The sequence below is a fragment of the Oryctolagus cuniculus genome, chromosome 6 (assembly GCF_964237555.1).
Source record: "Oryctolagus cuniculus chromosome 6, mOryCun1.1, whole genome shotgun sequence".
Taxonomy (NCBI): Eukaryota; Metazoa; Chordata; class Mammalia; order Lagomorpha; family Leporidae; genus Oryctolagus; species Oryctolagus cuniculus.
Genome location: NC_091437.1, coordinates 29467994 through 29487567, shown reverse-complemented (window position 1 = coordinate 29487567; position 19574 = coordinate 29467994). Strand labels below are relative to the sequence as shown.

The 19574-nt window shown below is 54.9% G+C and overlaps 1 protein-coding gene across 1 annotated transcript; it reads right to left on the bottom strand.

The window, feature by feature from the left end:
* Positions 1 to 831: 831 nt before the first annotated feature.
* On the bottom strand, positions 832 to 16779 carry DELE1 (DAP3 binding cell death enhancer 1). Its single transcript, XM_002710270.5, has 13 exons — positions 13128 to 16779; positions 12380 to 12494; positions 12179 to 12296; positions 9501 to 9648; positions 8464 to 8634; positions 8150 to 8238; positions 7954 to 8050; positions 5927 to 6069; positions 5044 to 5202; positions 4861 to 4953; positions 3154 to 3313; positions 2141 to 2356; positions 832 to 1369 (listed from the first exon to the last, which is right to left on the bottom strand). The coding sequence occupies exons 1-12, from the start codon at positions 13762 to 13764 to the stop codon at positions 2142 to 2144; spliced, it is 2145 nt and encodes a 714-aa protein (XP_002710316.2). The 5' UTR covers positions 13765 to 16779; the 3' UTR covers positions 832 to 1369; position 2141.
* Positions 16780 to 19574: the final 2795 nt, after the last annotated feature.

The window sequence follows — 19574 nt, the reverse complement described above, 5'->3', positions numbered from 1 at the left end:
GCCGGGGGCTGCCAGGCAATCTGTGAGGGAACAGGCTTCGTGCTGGACTTGGCGGTGCGGGACACGTAGGGTTAACCAGGTTCTTCCCCGTAGCACTTCTTGGAACCTTGAATATGCTGATGTGTATTGTGAATCTATAAAAGGGGACGTCTAGCACAGCCTTTCCCAAACTTATCTGACCACAAACCTCCCCCTGCCCCCTTTTTGGCAGAGACATCAGCGCCCGGTGCTGCTGAAGATGCTGGGCCCCACCCCCCACTGGGGCACTGCGCTAAAGGCTGGGGAACTGGGATAGGCACGGAAGGAGACAGCTGTGGGAGGGGCCCTGCGGGGGTGAGGCCAGAGTGCAGGGTAGGCCCAGAAAGAGACCAGGGCCCGAGGGAGGCGCTGGGCGCTCCAGCAGTGGCCGGAAGCTGCTGGGCCAAGTGTGGCAGGGACCACTGTGAGGTTGGGAGAGTCGGGGTGGAGAAAGGTACAAACCCCCCACCGGGCCCCCAGCCCCAGCCCCGAAATGCTGCCACCCTTGTACTGGCTGAGGGGGCTGGCCCTTCCCATTCCAGCGGTCCCTCCCACCCCCCACCCTCAACCACATCTATGCTATTGAACTTGGGCTAATATCCAGAAGCCAGGGAACAGAGCTATTCACAAATTCAGTAATTGGAGTCATTAGCGTTGACTCAGAAATCATTTTTTTCTAAGTCTCTCTCTTGGAAAAGCTTTTAAGACCCTTTAAATTGGTTAATGGAGAGTCTAGAGAGGAGGACGGAGCCTCGGCTTTCAGCATCCCCTGCCCATCTCCTTGGCTCTCCCCAACACGCTCAAGGGCAAGAATGATGAGATAATCCGATCTCTGCTTTATTAAACACCCCTACGATTCCGCACACCTTTCTCAAACAAGCACTCACAATCCCCTGTCTGGCTCCGAGGCGCCTGGTGCTGGACTCCAGGTCCTCTCTCACGTCGGGAGGATGAGAGTCATGCCTGCGCCTAAGATCGCAGCGTGAGCCCGTGGAGGGGAACCTTGGGTGGCCCAGGTCCCCCTCCTGGCCTCCTGACACCCGGGGCCGCCCACTGCCTCTGCGGGCTGAGTGGGCACCGGGGCGTGCTCTGCAGACACACAGGTGTCTGCATCAGGTCAGTCCTGCACGGCAGGAGGGCACATACCACTGTCCGTGGTCTACAACCGAGGACACGGTACGGCAAGTCAGGTCAGGGCCGCCAGGGACGTCACACACTTCCCTCTTGGTTGCTGTGCCGCGCAGGTGCTTCAGGTTTTTGGGAGGTGGATGGACAATCAGCCTCTTCGTTGGGACTCAAGTGGTGAAATCTGAGAACTCACAGGCTCTGTCTAGGGCTGGAGTGAGAAGGTCTGAAAAAGTCAAGCAGATGCAGACACATCCAGGCAGTCAGGGAGGGAGAGCTTCCTCCCAGTCAGAGGGCAAGGAGAAAGATGGCGACTCTCTCTACCGGGGATGAACAAAGGCGAAGGTCTGAGCCAGTCTCAGGGACGACCCGACTGTGGCCCCCCGGGCTCCAGCTGTTCATGGAACCACTCCCCCGACTTCTGCGCCTCTCTGGACCTGTGTTCACCTTGAGGCCATGGTTTTCTTTAAATTACCTCCCCTTTCTTTTCTAAGTTAGCTTCATCCAAGCCATGCCGTCTGTAAAGCTACAGGTGGGTAGGCTGGTCACGCTGTCACATTCAGTGATAAACACACAACTACTACAATAAGACATGGATTTGAATCCTGCCCGAGGTCACCCTGTGAACCACAGAGGTACACGCATCTGGTGTCGGCAGAGTCGAGGTGGGAGGAAGCCGAGGCCCACGGAGGGGAAAGCTGAAGCCGTTTGCTTGAGGGCAAAGGCTGAGGTGAGCCCCAGGGTCTCGGACCCCTTGGCAGTTTCGCACAGGTCACCGAGTGAATCTCTGGTGCACAGACCAGGAATGACTGTGAACGCATCTGCCAAGTGGGGGAAACGGTCCAAGTCATTTGTTAGCTACGCACTTGAACCTGGGGACTTGGGCACCACTGGAATGTTCACCCAGGGGAGTACACTGACACCCTATTTTTGTCATTCAACTTCCTGTGCCCACCCCCGGGCCCGGAGAGGCACCAGCCACTGTGTCTGACCTCACCTTAGCCAAAACCCAGTCTTAGAAGACTCCGCTCCAAGGACGGGGCAGTCCTGCTGGGGGCCCCGAGATGCCTGCTTCTGCACAGGAGGCCGAGGTTGCCCGTGCTCGAGGCGTGTGGGAGGCACGAGGCTCCCACAAGCAAGCTGTTCAGGCTGCAGAGGGAGGGGCTGGAGAAAGACTTCAACCCAGTAACTGCCAGGCTGCTGGGCCCCGGAGCTACGAAAGAGGAGAGACACTCTTACTCATGCTGTATTCCCAAACGCCTACTCTGCAGCAAAGTCCAATGCTATATACTTATTTATTTGAGAGGGGGAGAGAGGACAAGAGAGCCCACTCCCCGAATGCCTACAACAGCTCCCCCTTGAGCCAGGGATTCAGTGCAGGTCTCCCGCGTGGGTGGCGGGAACCCAGTCATATGAGTCCTCACCACGGATCCCAGGGTGCATTAGCAGGAGGGCTCTGGCGCCAGGTGTGGAGCTGGGCACTGAACCCAGGTACTCCAAAACGGGAGGCGAGGAACCCAACCAGAGTTGCAACTGCTGGGCCAAACACCCAACACAAGCAAAGACTTTTTAAAGGACTTGTTTCCTCCCGGCATCATGAACCCAGCCCCGTCCAGTGATTCCTGAGCTGGACTCTCCGAGCTCTAGGAGGGTGGTTCAGACAGTCTCAGGCCATCGTCTCTCCTAAAAGTCACCAGCCAACTTCCATTTAGTCACCACCTGCTGTGTGTCACCCTGGGCTAAGACCTTGATTGTTATCTCACTTAATCCCCATGACAACCTAACGAGTTAGGCACCACTATGACCCTTGTTTTTACAGGGTCAAAGACGTGCAGTCTGAATTCAGTGGCACGAAGAATTAAAACTCAGGTTTGTCTGATTCCAAAAGCTGTGCTCTTCACCATCAATGGGGCAGGAAATGACAAGGGACCAGGGATACTGCCAGCCCACTCTGTCACAGGGGACTCAGCTCGGGGGAGGGACCCTATTCGCTTTGACATGTATCAGTACCTGTTGCCTTCACGGCAAACAGCGTCCGCAGCCTCTCCTGGGCAGGCTGGTTTCCCAGAGCTGCTGACTGCTGGTAACATCTCACAGCCTCTTCCAGACTCCTCTGCACACCAAGGCCCTTCTCATAGCAAATCCCCAGGTGGTACCTGCTCTGTGAGTCCTATGGGAAGAAGTGGGCAGACGCAGACACACACACACACACACACACACACACACACACACACACACACAGGACACTGGAATGCTCAGCCAGGAGGAAGATGGAGCTGGGCATGCTGAAGCCTGGTCCACGCAGGGCCAGGGCCCACTGAGCCTGCCCATACCGCGATGTCAACTGTAAGACATCAGAGGCCCACAGCTCGCCAGCATGGGGGACACAGGGACGCCTCCACCCGGGAGGATGCCAGCCTGAGTAGCGTGGAGGCTGCTCTTGCTGAGGCTGGCTAAAACAGGCAGAAGTGAAACCTGCAGGAAATACTCAGCCCAGTAATGGGAAAACCTGGGAGCCAGGCTCCGTTATCTGGGGAACACAAGAAGGCAAGGGTGGAAGGGCAGCCTCCCAAAGGCCCTGTCTGCCTTCCTGAACCTCTGCTTGCGAGGCTGCAAAGCCTGAATAACATAAAAGTGCTGCTCCTTTAAAAGGCTAAGCCTTGGGGCTGGCACTGTGGTATAACAGGTAAAGCCGCCACCAACATTGCTGGCATCCCATATGGATTCCAGTTCCAGTCCTGATTGCTCCACTTCTGATCCAGCTCTCTGCTGTGGCCTGGGAAAGCAGCAGATGATGGCCCAAGTCCTTGGGTCCCTGCACCTGCATGGGAGACCTGGAAGAAGCTCTTGACTCCCAGCTTTGGGTCAGTTCAGCTCCGGCCATTGCAGCCATTTGGGGAGTGAACCAGTGGATGGTCGAAGACCTCTCTCCCTCTCTCCCTTTCTTTCTCTGGGCCTTCCAGACACAACTCAGAACATCCTGGTGACACACACTCGAGGAAGACAGCACAGCAGACTGCCTTCTCGGGGGTTCAGTGACAACGCTCTGAGAGCTCCTGCAGTCAAGACCACTGCTGAACTCAGTACTCCCAAACCAATCTGTCCACCGCAAGGAACCAATGCTCCATGGAGCAATCTCCGGGTCAGGCCGCCTGAATGCCAGTGCCCATGTCCCCCACCCCCAGTGCCCAGCCTCGCCCTCGCCCCCTCGCCCCCTCGCTCCCTCACCCTCTCGCCCCCTGCTCATCTTCTGACTTCCAAGGCTGCCAGCACCTGTACAGATGCACGTTCCGCATGCACAGCTAACAAAGGGTTCTCACACCTGCTCTCTCAGGTAGTTTCTGATCCTCACAACAACCTCGGAATCGGGAGACAGGTGAGGCAGGTGTTACCATGCCGAGTTTCAAGATGGGCAAACAGGGTCAGATCAGGAAGGCATCAGAGCAGTGTGTGCTGGTAAACATGTAACAGCTGGCTCGGGGCAGAGGGCGGGAGCCTTGCTCTGCGCATTCGGCTTTGTCTTTGGAGTAGATTCTCACACCATTTCTGACTGCAGGCTGGGCGACTATTGGGTCCACCCATGGGTCCCACAGTAAGCAGACAGGGCTAAGGCTTCAAGTGCAGCTGGGGAGCACAGACACACTCGGTTCCACCCCCACTAGACACGCACAGACTCAACGCCCTGTTCAACAAGCCTGGACAGCTGAGATGGCATACCCCATTGTCGGCGGCAAGCCCCAGGTACTTCACGGCTCTCTGCTCATCCAGGTGCGGCTCCTTGGTGAAAAGCACCCCGAGGAAAGCCTGGGCCTGTGGTCGAGGGCGAGGGGAAAGGCAGCTCGGTCACTTTCAGGCTCCCCTGCCCAGGATACCCGGGACACACCCGCCCCGGGCACTTGCCTCTCTCAGGCCCGAGTCCGCAGCCTGCTCCAGCATGGACATGGCCCTCTGCCGCTCAGCGTCCCAGGACGAGGCGGAGCCCTGCAGCAGGTACCGGGCGCAGCGGTACTGAGCCAGGCCATGGCCCTGGCTGGCAGCCAGCTGGTAATACAGGACTGCCTACGGCACAGAGCAAACACCCAGTCAGCCGGTGACTCTGTAAGCGCCTTGCTCTTTGGGCGAAATCTGAAATTTTATTTTCATTAAATAATATGTAATTATTATAGATGAGTCAGGAAATATAGATAAGCCAGCATTTAAAAATAGAAACATAACATCCCAAGAAATTCTAAAAATGATTCTTTGTTGAGTGCACAGCTTTCAAATCTCTTTGCATACATGTAAACATTACATATACACACACACAAAGTGCCTGTGTGCAGAGAGAGAGACCTGGATCATAGCACACTATTTTGTAACCTACCATGGGATGTCTTTTCCTGCCAATACAGACCTAGCATATAATGTAATGAACCAGTTCTCTACTGTTAAGGAAACTGAAGTCGCTGCCCCTTTTTCAGTCTCCACAACTGTTAGCAACACACCCCTGTATGTCGCGACTCTGACTTCTCCTGCTCTTTAGAACGCATTAACCCATCCACCAGGGCACTGTTCCAGGCACTAGGAAACCACGGCAAAGACTCCAGGCCAGCCCTGACCTCCCTGAGTTCTAAGTTTCTAGAAGGTGGGAGCTTCTTTCTTGCATTTCCCTTGGGGCTGGACTGAAACAAGTGGGAGAGAGAAATGGGGCCTCCTGCCACCCCACAGCCCCGCTCATCTCCAGGGAACACTCTGGGCAGCCCAGCACGGTGGACAGGCCTGGGGAGGGGAGGAAGCGCAATACCTTGCTCAGGTCCCTCGGGGTGCCTCTCCCACGCTCGTGACACAAGCCCACGTTGTACTGTGCTTTGCTGTAGCCACGGTCCGCAGCTTTCTGGAAGTAAGAAAAGGCTGCTGCGTAGTCCCCGTTCCTTACATTCTCTGTCCCTGCAAGAAAGCACAGGGCGTGGACACTTACAGCCCCTCCATGAGCTGCCCCACGTCCTCGGCCAGACCCTCACAGGCTTCTCACTCGAACCCGGGCTCCTGCCTTCCTTTTCTATGCAAGACATCTGGCACGTATTTCTATCCTCCAAATACTTCACTGGTGTGCCACACATCCGTGGGTTCTGCCTTCCTACACAACCATTCAAGCCTCCTTCTCTTGGGAAAAGCCCTGCCCACAGTGCTGTCAATCAATGTGCCAATCATTGAGACACTTTCTTAGGAGCGGAAACCTTGCTCAGGCTGGGACGAGGGAAGGAAACGGCTCCTCCGGCTTGGTTCCGACAGGTTCCACCCTTCCTGAGATCTGGTGGTCGGCAGACCCCAGCAGGTTCATTTCGTGACTCAGGTAGCCAGGGTGAGATCAGGCTGCAGCAAACCCTAACTTGTACAGGTGATACTGCTTCAAGATTTATTTACTTGAAAGGGATAGCATCAGAGAAAGAGGGAGACACAGGGACAGAGAGATCTTCCATTTGCTGGTTCTCTTTCCAAATGCCCACAACAGCCAGGTCAGAAGCCAGGAATCCCATCTGGGTCTCCCACGAGCCCCAGTACTAAGACCATCATCTGTTGGCTGGAAGCTGAGCAGCTGGGACTGGAATGTACCTGGGTGTTACAGGTGGTGGCTTAACCTTCTGCACCTCAATGCCAGCTCCAGGTGGTGCCATTAATTTTGCTTTTTTTTTCCTCCTCTTTTAAGGTTTACTTATTTATTTGAAAGGCAGAGTTATACAGAGAAAGAGAGAGAGAGAGAGAGAGGGATTGCATGCACTGGCTTACTCCTCAAATGGCTCCAATGGTTGGCCGGGCCAAGCTGAAGCCATGAGCCTGGAATTCCACCTGGGTCTCCCGCATGGGCAACAGGAAGCCAAGGACTTGGACCATCATCCACTGCCTTCCCAGGCACAACAGCAGAGAGCTGGACCAGAAGTGGAGCACCGCGGACTTGAACCAGCGTTCTGATATGGCATGCCGGGCACTGCAAGCAGCTGCTTACCCTGCTGAATCACAATGCTGGCCCCTGTCCACCTCGTCCCATGAGGAGACCGGGAATGGGAATATGTGAGAGTGGAGACCGGGAAGTCTACTCAGCTCATGCTGTGGTTACTGCCCAAGCCAAAAAGAAGAGAGGAAAGGAGCAGGGCGCGCTGATTTCCACCTCGGAGCCTTTGCCTGTGTGGCCCCTCCTGCCAGGGCCTCTGCTTGCACCCCTCCACCCGGCTTCCCTTCCTGCAGGCGAATGCTTAGCCTACTACGCCACAGCGCTGGCTCCAGGAGCATTTTAAGAAGGCAGTACGCTGGGGCTGGTGCTGTGGCGTAGTGGGTAAATCCACTGCCTGTAGTGCTGGAGTCCCATATGGGCACCGGTTCGGGTGCCCAGCTGCTGTACTTCTGATCCAGTTCTCTGCTACGGCCTGGGAAAGCAGTAGAAGGTGGGCCAAGTCCTTGGGCCCCTGCACCTGTGTGGGAGACCTGGAAGAAGCTCTTGGTTCCTGGATTCAGATTAGCTCAGTTCCAGCTGTAGGAGCCATCTGGCGAGCAAACCAGTGGATGGAAGACCTTTCCCATTCGCTCTCTCTGCCTCTGCCTCTCTGTAACTCTGCCTTTCAAACAAATAAGTAAATCTTTACAAAAAAAAAAAAGAAAGAAAGAAAAAAGAATGCCAGAACACATCTGAGAAAGAATTCATCGCTGATGTCATCAAGCCAGCATCTGGTCTACCAACCTGGGAGAAGATAGTCTCTCATTTCAACCACTCTCCACCCTGACTGTACCCTTTCTCGTTCCCGCCCTCCTGCCTACAGGCACAGCCCTCCCAGTTACCCAGGAAGTTGAAGGCGATGGAAACACTGAGCTCGAAGAGCTGCTGAATGGAAGTCACGGCCTCCTCAAGTGGAAGAGCTGTTGATGTGTCTTGTTCCTAGGGAGCAAACACGAAGACTCTTCAAGGGATGGCTCACAGGGACCGCGGCCTGCCCAGGGGAAAGCTGGGGCTCTGAGTGGCCAGCGTTGACAGTACCTTCCTGTCTCCCAGGGGCCCAGGCTGGGCTGCTGTCGCCGTGGAGTCGGAGCTACTGCTGGCATGGAGCAAGGTCCAGTCACTGGGACCTGCAAGGCAAAGGCCAACACCCAGCCAGGGGCAGTGTCACTCCACCTCCTCGCCGGCTCCCCAGTCTCCCCAGCCTCTCCAGCCAGCAGTCCTGCCGGGCTCCTAAGAAACCCAAAAGGCACACAGCCTCATGGGAATGATGGGAATTCCCTTAGCTGGGAGCTCCCAGCCACCACTGTCCACCCGCCCTGCTCCCCTCCCGGTTCCAGCAAGTGGAGACTGACCTTCCTCGGAGAGGTCCTGGAGGCCAGCTGCCTCCAAGGGGCTGCGCGAGGAGACCCTCTGGGGCTGAGTCAAGGGTTCTTCTGGGCCCTGCCTGTCCCCAAGGCCAGTGTACCCGGGAGCAGGAGTGGAAGTGGGGCCATTGGCGAGGGGGAGAATGTGCCTCCGCAGTGCTGGGAAGAGCAGCATGAGTGTGCAGGTCAGGAAGGGACCAGTGCAGCCTGCTCACCCTCCCCAAGGCTTTGGAGACCCGAGGAAGAACGGCAAAACCCTGACATTTCCTGCACACTCCTCCTCCTTCCTCACGGCCTTGGAGGGCTGCCCTCCACGGGGGTCTCGAGGGGCCCATCCTTTTGCTGACCTCCAAGCCTACCCATAAGCCACTCCTCTGCAGTGCAGGAGGCAGCCACCTTCCCCACTGTGGAAGCTGCGGCAACTAGCCCTTGTCCAATGGCAACAGTTACAGTCACAGAAAGATGGACAAGAACGTGCAGTAACAGTTACCCAGCACTCAATGAGTCACCATTCACGAGCAGTACTGGGCATGAGGCTCATTACCCCTGTTTTACAGGTGAGGGAACTGAGGCACAAGGCAGTTGCAAGTGACTTGTCCAGGGACACAAGACCAGGAAACAGGGCCCCTGGGGCTTCAGTTCCTAGACTCTGACTCCAGAGCCTTAACCACTAGGCTATACTGCTCCTGTGTCATGCCTCTTATAACAATCTCTAATGAACACTTACTTATTCATGAATGACTTAAAAACTGACCAGAAAATGACCTCACTGGCTAAAGGTGAGGCAGGAGGCCACACCCAGGATCTGCAGTAGCCGGAACCTCTCGGGCTCCCTCCACAGGAGGTGATGGGAAGGCAAGGAAGGACACCCAGGGGGCAGGTGTGGCCACGCCGTGGGTGGACAGAATTTCCCAGGGTTCTGCTTCCTCTGACTCCAGATAGGAAAGGCAAGGAGCTCTTTTCCTGAGGTGTGTCCTGAGATGCCGCCCAGCCCAGCCCTGCTGCCCCTGGGGCTGAGAACTCACAGGAGTGCGGCTGCCACGGGGCGGATGGGAGGAAACGGTCCAGGGGACTGCGCCAAGAGCAGTGTTCCGGCCGCCGCGGTCCTGCAGGCAGGGACGCCTGGGAGTGGATCTGCCTGGCCAGCTGCAGGGCCAGCACAGCCAGCGTGCCCTGGGGAAAACAGTACCTTAGGGACCCGGTCTGCCACTCATCAGAGCTCCAGACCCAGTCTTCAGATCAAAGATCATTTCCTCCGGAAGCCTGTCCTGGCTCCTGGCCGGGCCAGCTCCCCACTACGCACTCTTACAACACTGAACTTCTCTCCAGAGCCCTGATGGCATCCGCACTTAACCTATCCTCTCTACAGTCATTCTTCATCCAAGGTCTGTTACTCCTGTTCACCTCTAAGCACGAGGAGGGCAGGACCCGTGTATGACCTGCTCACCAGCACTCCCCTGGTGATCACCACAGTGCTAAGAAACAGCAGAGGCCAAGTAAATGCCTGCGTGCAGGACTGAATAAACAAAGTCTAGGCAGGCACCAGGATCACGTGGCACACTGGGGCTTAGCCACACATGCAGCCACGCTCAGTGCTCCCCAATGGACCCTCTGCAGTCTGGCACAACCAAGCGATGGCACCAGCACACACAGTGACAGGTGTAGGCGTGCTCAACGTGTCTCTTCCCTGCGAGGTCGGCAGGAAGCCCTGAGCTCACGCTCATCCCACTGACTGCTGGGTTTTCTGTCTCTTTCCATGCTGCTTGTTGCAACAGGCACTGTGTACAAAAATCAGACAAAGTCTCTGCTGGCATGAGGTTCCTGTATTGCATCGAGAAAGACAAAACCCAAGCACACAGAGAAATAAATACAGTAACTACTGCTGTGGGGCTCTGGAACTCATGCAGGACTTTAACCCTCAAAGTCTTAAGCATCTGTTTCTAGGAGGGTGGGAAATTAATCCAGTTATGGTGTTTAAGAAGTGGGCTGATGGGGGCCAGTGCTGTGGCAGAGCGGGTAAAGCTACCACCTGCAGGGCTGGCATCCTGTAAGGGCACCGGTTCGAGTCCTGGCTGCTCCGCTTCCTATCCAGCTCTCTGCTACAGCCTGGGAAAGCAGTAGAAGAAGGCCCAAGTCCTTGGGTACCTGCACCCATGTGGGAGACCCCTAAGAAACTCCTGGCTCCTGGCTTCGGATCGGCACAGCTCTAGCCATTGTGACCAATTAGGGAGTGAACCAGTGGATGGAAGATATCTCTCTCTCTCTCTCTGCCTCTCCTTCTCTCTCTGTGTAACTCTTTCAAATTAATAAATAAATCTTCAATAAAAAAATGAAGATTGTGTGCAAATTAATAAATAAATCTTTAATAAAAAAATGAAGATTGTGTTAAGCTGCTTCTTGGGATGCCTGCACCCCACAGAGGAGTGCCTGTTCAAGTCACAGCTACTCTGCTTCAAATACAGCTGCCTGCTAATGCACCCCGGGAGGCAGCAGATGATGACTCAAGAGCTTGGCCCTACCGCCCAACAGGGAGAGCTGGACAGAGTTCCAGGCCGCTGGCCCCCACACGGCCCAGCCTGGATGGCAGGCATTTTGAGGACTGAACCAGTGAATGGACGATCTCTCTTTCTCTCTTACCTTTCAACAAGATAAAAAGTTATTTTTTTTAATGAAAACTATACAGGGCCAGTGTGTGGTACAGGGGGTTAAGCTTCCACCTGTGACGCCAGCTTTCCCTGTGAGTGCCACTTTGTGTGCAAGCTGCTCTACTCCTGATCCACCTCCCTGCTAATGCAGCTGGGAAAGCAGCAAAGATGGCCTGAGTGCTTGGGCCACCACGTGGGCGATTCGGATGGAGTTCCAGGTTCCTGGTTCCAGACTGCCCCAGTCCCAGCTCTTACAGCTGTTTGGGGAGAGAACCAGTGACAGAAGATCACGTTCTGTCTGTCCCTCTCTCTTTCTAACTCTGCCTTTCAAATAAATAAATCTTTTAAACAATGAAGATTTTGTTTTCCTTGCAAGATTTTTATAAGGCTCAAGCAAGATAATGAATGTATCATACTTTACATGAATAACGAATGCTAGTTACTATTATTTGTTGTAAGCTCCGTGAAGGCAAGAAATAAATCTTCCTTGTTCTCTGCTATGTCCCTGGTGCCTAGCAAGAACACCTGACTCAGAGACGGTGTTAAGTGAATGTTTACTGAATTAAATGAGAAATAAGTACATATTTGAGGAGGAGTGGTGGCAAAGACTCCACGAATACATTCAAATGCCATCTGTTGTATGAACGCAATGATGCCCTAGTTCCTGTTTCTAAACCAGGCTATACTTTCATATATGACCATTCTTTTTTTTTTTTTTTCTTTAAAGATTTATGTATGTTTGAAAGGCAAAGTGACAAACATAGAGGGAGAGACAGAGAGGGAGAGAGATCTTCCATTTGGTGGTTTACTCCTCAAGTGCCTTCAAGAGCTAAGCTAGGCCAGGAGCTAAGCCACATGAGTGACAGGAACCCAAGTACCTCTCAGGGACATTAGCAGGCAGCTTGATTGGAAGTACGTGGGGTAGCCAGAACTCAAACCATATATTTCAAGATGGGATGCGGACATCCAAGTAGTGGTTTAACCTGCTGTGCCATACTGCTTGCCTCAGGATCATTCTAATTCACACCAAAAGTCAAGGAGAGTTGGGGATGCCTTACCCATGATAATGCATCCCACAGAGTGTTGGGCGAGACACGAGCAGACATCCAGTGGAAAGCATCCTTCCACCCATGGTTCCTTGGACCCTGTCTTGTGCCCGGGCCATGGGTGCGCGACCTAGATGATGCAATGAGGGGCTGTCAAGTTCTGTCCCACACGGGGGCAAAGAGAAGTCAGGTGGTAGAATGGCAGTGTCTTACCGCTGAAAGCTGGGCACAGGGACCAGCAGTGTGGAGGCAGCTGCCTGAGGCCCATCTGGGCTGGTAGACTTAGGAGTCACACTTTGAAGGTCAGATCCCAGCAGGCGGGGAAGAGCTGTGCAGTGCGAAAAGGATCAGTCACCTCAACAGGAACAGGACTCAGGCAACCATCTCCCCTCAGACCTGCACCCAAGTTCTATCCAGGAACCCAGGCAGCACTGGTGCCCACTTCCTCAATGGTTCCTGAACAAAGATATACGTGCAAGTCTCTGCCCAGATTCTAGGGTGCCACCCAGAGCCAGTTAACCTGGGCCCTTTAGGGTAGAGCATCCACATGTAGATAAAGTTCCCCCATGTGACTGATGCCCTCCTGTGGCTGGCAACCACAGTTCTATGACCACATATTCATACACAGAGTCTCGTCCAGTGCTTGGAGCAAGGTCTGAACCCTTCCTCTGCTCACTGGCTTCCTATTCCACTCGCCTCTCGCGGTCTTCCATCGGATCGGCCCACGGTTTCCACACCTGACTTCTCCCCCTCCCATTAGCTCCACCCACCTCCTGGCGCCTAAGTCCCTCCCCTTTTCCTTAGCCCCTCCCACCCATGCAAAGCTGATCCTCGCAGAAGCCCCGCCCCCACTTAATGCCCCACCCCGTGGCCCTAGCCCCGCCCACTGGCGCTGTGGCGTCTTCCTGCAGCCCTGGCTCCAATTCAGCATCTGCCGCCTTGCCGCTCCCACGCCCCTTACCTCGGCCCAGCAGTCCTGACAGGCGCCACATGTCACCGGCACCACGGAGAGCTCGCAGCCGAAGACGTGTGGCCACGCCGCGGGGCAGCGACTCCAGCGGCCAGCGTGGTGTCCCGAGCGGCCGAGTCCCCGGGGAAGCTCTCAGACAGCCAATTAGAAAGGAGCCCGGCCGGAAGGACGGCGCTGGGCGAGAGGAAGTGCGGGCTGTGGGCGTGTTCCGGCCGGGAGGTCGCCGGCCGCGCGGGTGTGGGTTGCCCTTGGCGTCCCCACAGGAATGCGCAGAGCGCGCTGCGGCCGGGGTCCGGGCGGCGGTGCAGAGCGCCCCGGAAGCAGGGCCGTGGGGAAGCGGGGCGGAGCGGCTCCGGTGACGCCAGAGGGCCCCGCGAGGTTGCGGAGGTGGTCTCAGCCAGCCTCGGTGGGCCGAGCTTCGCGTCGGAGGTGCGGGGCCGGGCCCGCCCGGGTTTTGAAAGCTGCAGCTTCCGGCCGGCTCTTGCTTTGTGCGCCACGGCGGTGTCAGGTGGCGTGGCCTCAGCCGGCCCTTCCAGGCCCGAGAGAGGGCGACTATGGCTCCCCTCAAAATCCGCGAGAGGAGCCTCCTCCCCCACCCAGCAGGCGCGGACCCCGCACGCCCCCTCATCTTCAGCCCCAGGCAGTGTAGTGTCCCAGAGTGTGGGGTTTTGTGGGAAAGAATAATTCCTCTTTGACCCCTTTGGAACCGGTGAAGTAAATGACTCGAATTCACCTATAAGGGGTAGGCTTCCTCTCTTGCCAGGTACGTGGCCTTGGGGGGTGGAAGTGCTGCGGGTACCTCCTTGGAGGCCGAGGCGTCCAGTCTGAACGTTGCAGTGCTTGTCACAGAATTTTAAAAATTGTTTTCAAAGTACTTCTGTATTTTATAGAAGCTACTTAAAATTTTTTTTATTTGAAAGGCAGAGTTACAGAGAGGCAGAGAGAGAGGTCTTCTATCTCCTGGTTCACTCCACAAATGGCAGCACAGGCCAGAAGCCAGGAGCTTTTTCTGGGTCTCCCACATGGATGCAGGGGCCCAAGCACTTGGTTGCTTTCCCAGGCACATTAGCAGGGAGCTGGGTCGGAAGTGGACCAGCTGGGACTTGAACCGGCACCCATATGGGATGCTAGATCTGTAGGCAACAGCTTTACCTGCTAAGCCACCGCACTGGTCCCCTGATAGAGAATTTTTGAGCCATATGTCAGCCGCTATCCTAGAATCTGAGCAGGCAGATGAATCCAGAACATTTGTGGCCTTCGGGAACACATAGTGCAGAGGCTCCTGAGCCCCACCAGTCTGGGACTTAGCCTCCTAGCGATGTCTTGTGCACTCCGGTTCTCCATCTGTAAAGTGGATGGCAGTCGTTGTGAGGCTTAAACAATACGTTAAAAGTGTCGAGCACAGTTCCTGGCATGTAGTAAGAACCTAATCTGTTTCTGGTCACTATAGTGGAGGTGAGTAGGCAAATGTAATAGATAGCGGTGGGCACACCGTGGGGTGCCTTAGAAAAGTGGGTGCCTTGGAGCTGGGCCTTCATGGGTATCAGTTTGCTAGGTGGATGAGAAAGGCAGGGGAAACAGTAAGATAGAAGGCTGAATATTGGGGAACTCTGCAGAAATAGCCTTGCTTTGGGGCAGCTACCTTTCAATCTCTGTGTGGCTGCTTCCGAATAAAATAGCAAGCATGGGTTCAGCTCTATTCCTCCTCTTCCTTTTAGCCTGTCTGTAGGGGGTTTCACTCTTGAGGGCTCAGCCCCATCCCAGCCCCTCAGTGAAGCCTGTCTGAGCCCTCCCCCACTGCCTGCTTTTCCCAGTTCCTATAGCACTTCACTTCCGACTGCAGTTTAGCAGTAATCATACTCTGTCCTTTGATTTAATCATCTCATTTGTGTAAATCCAGTCTCCCCAGTTCTCTTGTCCTCTGGACAGGGATGGCATTTTCCCACTGTGTGGCCCACATAGGTCTTGACGTAAACTGTCATCTGGCAGACTTGACTGGACACCTTGTGCTGTTGGTGATTACAGCCAAGAACACCAGACCCCACTCGGCATTTACTTGTCTGAGTGGAGATGCGTTCATTCCACATGCATGCATTCCTTCAGGTGCTCCTGGCTAGAGCTGGCTGAAGGGTTTTGAAGGAGAGGCTAAGGCAGCTGTCCCGTGTGTGAAATGGCATGGTGGCGTCTCTGAGAACCCCAACAGAGCACTGCGTGAGGGGCAGGTGGTGAGGGCAGCTGGAGGCCTCCCTGGTGCAAGCTCACCTGTTCAGTGCTGCCCACAGGAGCACTGGCAGGAATGGTACTTTGTTCCCTTGACCTTTCAGCTTTATTTGAACCATCAGCCTTTGTCTTCTCCTGCCCCCGGGGTCAGTGTTGTTGGAGTATGGCCCCAGTCAAGGTGACTGAATCCCTCTGCCAAGGTGAGTGCCTGTCTTACACTGGGAACTTGATGTCCAGGCGTGCAGGTCATCACCTGTGGTGTACTCATGCCACTGGCAGTGTCCCAGATGTTCACTGTTGCCTTTGTTTTTGTAGCCATTCTTAATTTGCATTCATCAGATACTTAAGAGCACATTTGTTGCTACAGCAGGTCTGGAGTATACAAGTATATACTTTAAAAAAGTGGATGTAGTTCCTGCCTTCACAGAAGAAAACAGTGTAGCAGGCAAAAAAGCCAGTAAGCAATGAAACCAGAGAGTGATGTTTTAGTTTTTTGGTTGCTGCATCACAAGATGTAGTGGTTTAAAACAGCCATTGTGTCTCATCGTCCTGCGACCTGACTGCTGGTCTCAGATGACCGCTGGAGCTGGAATCACGCACCCTCAGCGAGGGCCCCGGAAAGGCTGGGCCTTTCTCCATCTTGGGTGGTCTCTGCTTGTCTGCTGGGAAGCTGAACTTAAGTGGTGGCTCGGGCTTGCACAGGTACGAAAGTGGAGGCTGCCAGGGGCTTCAGGCCAGGAACCCACGCAGGATCGCTTCTAGAATTCGTTGGTTAACGCAGCTCACGAGGCCAGCCTGGAATCGGTGTGAAAGAGGACTACTCAAGGTCATGAGTAGTACTTGGCAAGTGTGGTTCATTGCAGATGAGCAGGTGCTGTGGTGGGGAGGTACAGGGTGCTAGGGGTACACACTGGGGAGGCCCACGGTCTAGACATGGAATTCAGGAGGACTTCTTAGAAGCAGCGGCATCGCCATAAGCAAATCTGAGTGCTGAGGACTCGGCACTAGCCAGGGGAAGAAGAGGACGGGGAAGCACAATTCAGGCAGGGAAGGCGGAGTACACTTAAGATCACTGGAGGTGGGGTTGGCACTGTGGCATAGCGGGTAAAGCTGCTGCCTGCGATGCTGGCTTCCCATATGGGCACTGGTTGGAGTCCTGGTTGTTCCATTTCCCATCCCGCTCCCTGCTATGGCCTGGGAAACCAATAGAAGATGGCCCAAGTCCTTGGGCCCCTGCACCCATGAGGGAGACCCGGAAGAAGCTCCAGGCTCTTGGCTTTATATCGGCTCTGGCCACTGCGGCCGTTTGGGAAGTGAACCAATGGATGGAAAACCTCTCTTCCTGCATCTTTCTCTGCCTCTGCCTCTCTGTAACTCTGCCTTTCAGATAAATAAGTAGATGTTAAAAAAAAAAAAAAAAAAAAAAAGATTAGCTGTAGCCTAGGGGTGGGGAGGGGGCGTGCGATGATGGTCTTGGGTGGTAGTTGGGCCCAGGTGGTAAACATCTCTTAGCCCCCAGATGTCTGGACTGTGTTCTGAGGGCCTGGGACTCAGGATTTCAGCTGGGCAGTCAGAGATCCAGCAAGTGCTAGGCTGCTGTGTGGGAATCGACGGGGGTGGATCAAGCTCTTATTTTCACTCTGTCCCTCCAGGCCAGTGACCTCACCTTCGTCATAAAGAGTCTGAGTCACCCCCTCAGCACAGGGCCCAGCTCTTTGCTTTGTGTTAGTGGGACTTTTATTAGAAAAGTAAGCAAACTGCTTATGCAACTGTTTTGTTTCATTTATTTTTAAAAGAACGTGTCACAGAAAACCTGCTAGTTGCAGGGGTGTGGGGTTGGTCAGGTGGTCAGCAGTTTATACCTGAGTGTGGGAGAGCCTGCTGGCAGGGAGCATGCCGAGCTCTGGGGGACTCGACCCCTGAACTGAAAAGAGACGTGAAGAGGAAATGACCTCTTCATTACTGAAAGTGCTCCCACTGCAGAGGAGTACTAAAGGCAGACCCCTGCCACGGGCTGTCTCCACTCTAGTGCTGCACTAGGGGCTATTTGCAACTGTGAGGTGCCCGGGAGCAGCACCCAAGGGCAGGAGCTCTGGAGTGGGACTGTCTGGCGTCCAACACGGCCCTCCCACTTGCCGGCTGGGTCACCTTGGTCAAGTTCATTATGATGGCTCTTGCTCGGTTTCCTCATCTGTAAGATGGGAATGACGAGCGTGCACTTCTCATGAGGTAAGACATTTAAATTGCCAGACGCGTGGGCCATAAACAGCAGCCGTCTGGGAGGAGGGGGAATCTGGCTTGACAGCAGCTGTGCGTACCACTGGACGTTAGTTGCACACAGTACAAACAAATGGTTATGATTTAGAGGAAACGACAAGGACACAGGCTCAGTTGGAGAGGTCTGTCTCTTCTCTTTGTTCTAAGGCCAAACTGCGTTCTCAGTCCCATTCCCTTCCTGTCTCTTCTAGAAAAGTCTCTATAATTATCCCAATCCTCATGCCGAAGCATCCATCCCACGGCAGGCTCCTCACACTCGGTTGTGGAGCACACACAGGCCTTTCCTACCTCGGAGGAAAATCCTTACTTCATCCTCCTGCCCCTCTCAGCTGCCATTCTGTTCCTTCCCCCTCCTTGCAGAGTTCCCGATCAGTGCACAGCCTGCCCTCCATTCCTGCAGGACCCCCTTGCTTCTCTGCCCTGCCTCAGGGCTTCCGTCCCTGTCCATCTGACACCAGGGTCGCTAGGATCCCCAGAACACACCTCATTAACTACCCTTGGGCCTTTGCTCAGACTCCTGGACCCAGAGCACTCGCCTCGGGTGACCGTCCGCCCCTTGAATCTTCCACACAAGCCCCCACCCTCCTGTCTCCTTCGTTCTGTTGACCCTTCTCCAAGCCATCCCCAGAAGAACTCATGGACTCAGGCTCGGCTCAGACCCTTCTCTGCCTTCTTCCACCTGCTTTTTGACACTGAGTACAAACATTGGACACTTACCCAAGCTGTTTTTTGACTCGATTTTTCCAGCATGGGGTAAGGGATCTGGCAGACCCCAAAGGCAGGATGTTGCTGGGACCCAGAGGGAGCCCTCTGACCCTGACTTGCTTCCTGGATTTCTCTTGATCTGTACCAATACCCTAAAGATGCCAGTCAGCTCCACACACAGCGTGTCACCAGGTGCTGTGAAAATCTCCCTCTTGCTGCAGGCCTTGAATCTGTCTCCTCTCCAGCTTCCCTTGCTTACTTCCCCGCTGCGTTTCTGTGTGTGTCATTGTGCCTTCCTCTCTCTGAACCCTAGCACAAGTCGTGCCCACACGTCCCTTCTGTGTCCTTGACTCCTGGATGAGAGTATAGCCGTTAGGGTCCTGGGTTCTGGAGTCCCAGTGGCCTGGGTTTGAATTCCCCGCTGCTTTCTAGTTGGGTGAACTTGTGAAAGAGACTTGAATTATTCCTTGGGCCTCAATTTCCCATCTGTGAAATGGAGCACAGATAAAGTGCCTCATTAACACAGTGCCTGGCACACAGAAAGGACTCAATAAAGCAGACAGTTACTTAACCCATGACTTCCTTCCTGAGTTGCAGCCCCATCTCACTTGCTAGACTTTTCCATTGGATGTCCTGGGGTGAGCTCAGATCCTCCTGTCACAATTCTCCAGATGCGGGTACAAAATGACACTTCCTGGGAGCTGAGGGTGGGGGGGGGGGAGGAGGGGACCTGAAAAATACAGGTGGTCCAGAATCCTCAAAGGTCTGCCCACCTGGCCTCAGCCAGGCCTTGGCAGAGAGGACCCGAGGAAGTTCACTGGTACCCCTAACCCTGTGCTGGCTGACTCCTGGGGTTCCGGGGCAGGCAGGGCTGCCATTGAGACAGTGAATGGAGGATGAAACAACCTTTGAAACAGGCCCCAGGGAGGTGAGGGGAGAAGAGGCGGCAGGAGCACTGGAGCTTCCTGGTGGCTGTGAAAGGGGAGAGCAACACCCTTAGGGTGGTGAGCAGCTCAGGCTGGGACCTCCCCCTGGGTGGGGGTTAGCAGCAACAGAAGCCAGATGCACTCCTGTTTTTAGCTGAGCCACTGTGGGTCCCCTTTGCCACCCTCTGCTCCCAGGGGCTGGTGTTCCTACTGGCAGGAAGCTGGGAGGGGCAGTGCCCCGCTGTCACCCAGCACAGAACTGGCCCCTGAGCAAGAAGGGAACCTCACCACTCTGCTCGGAGGCAGCATG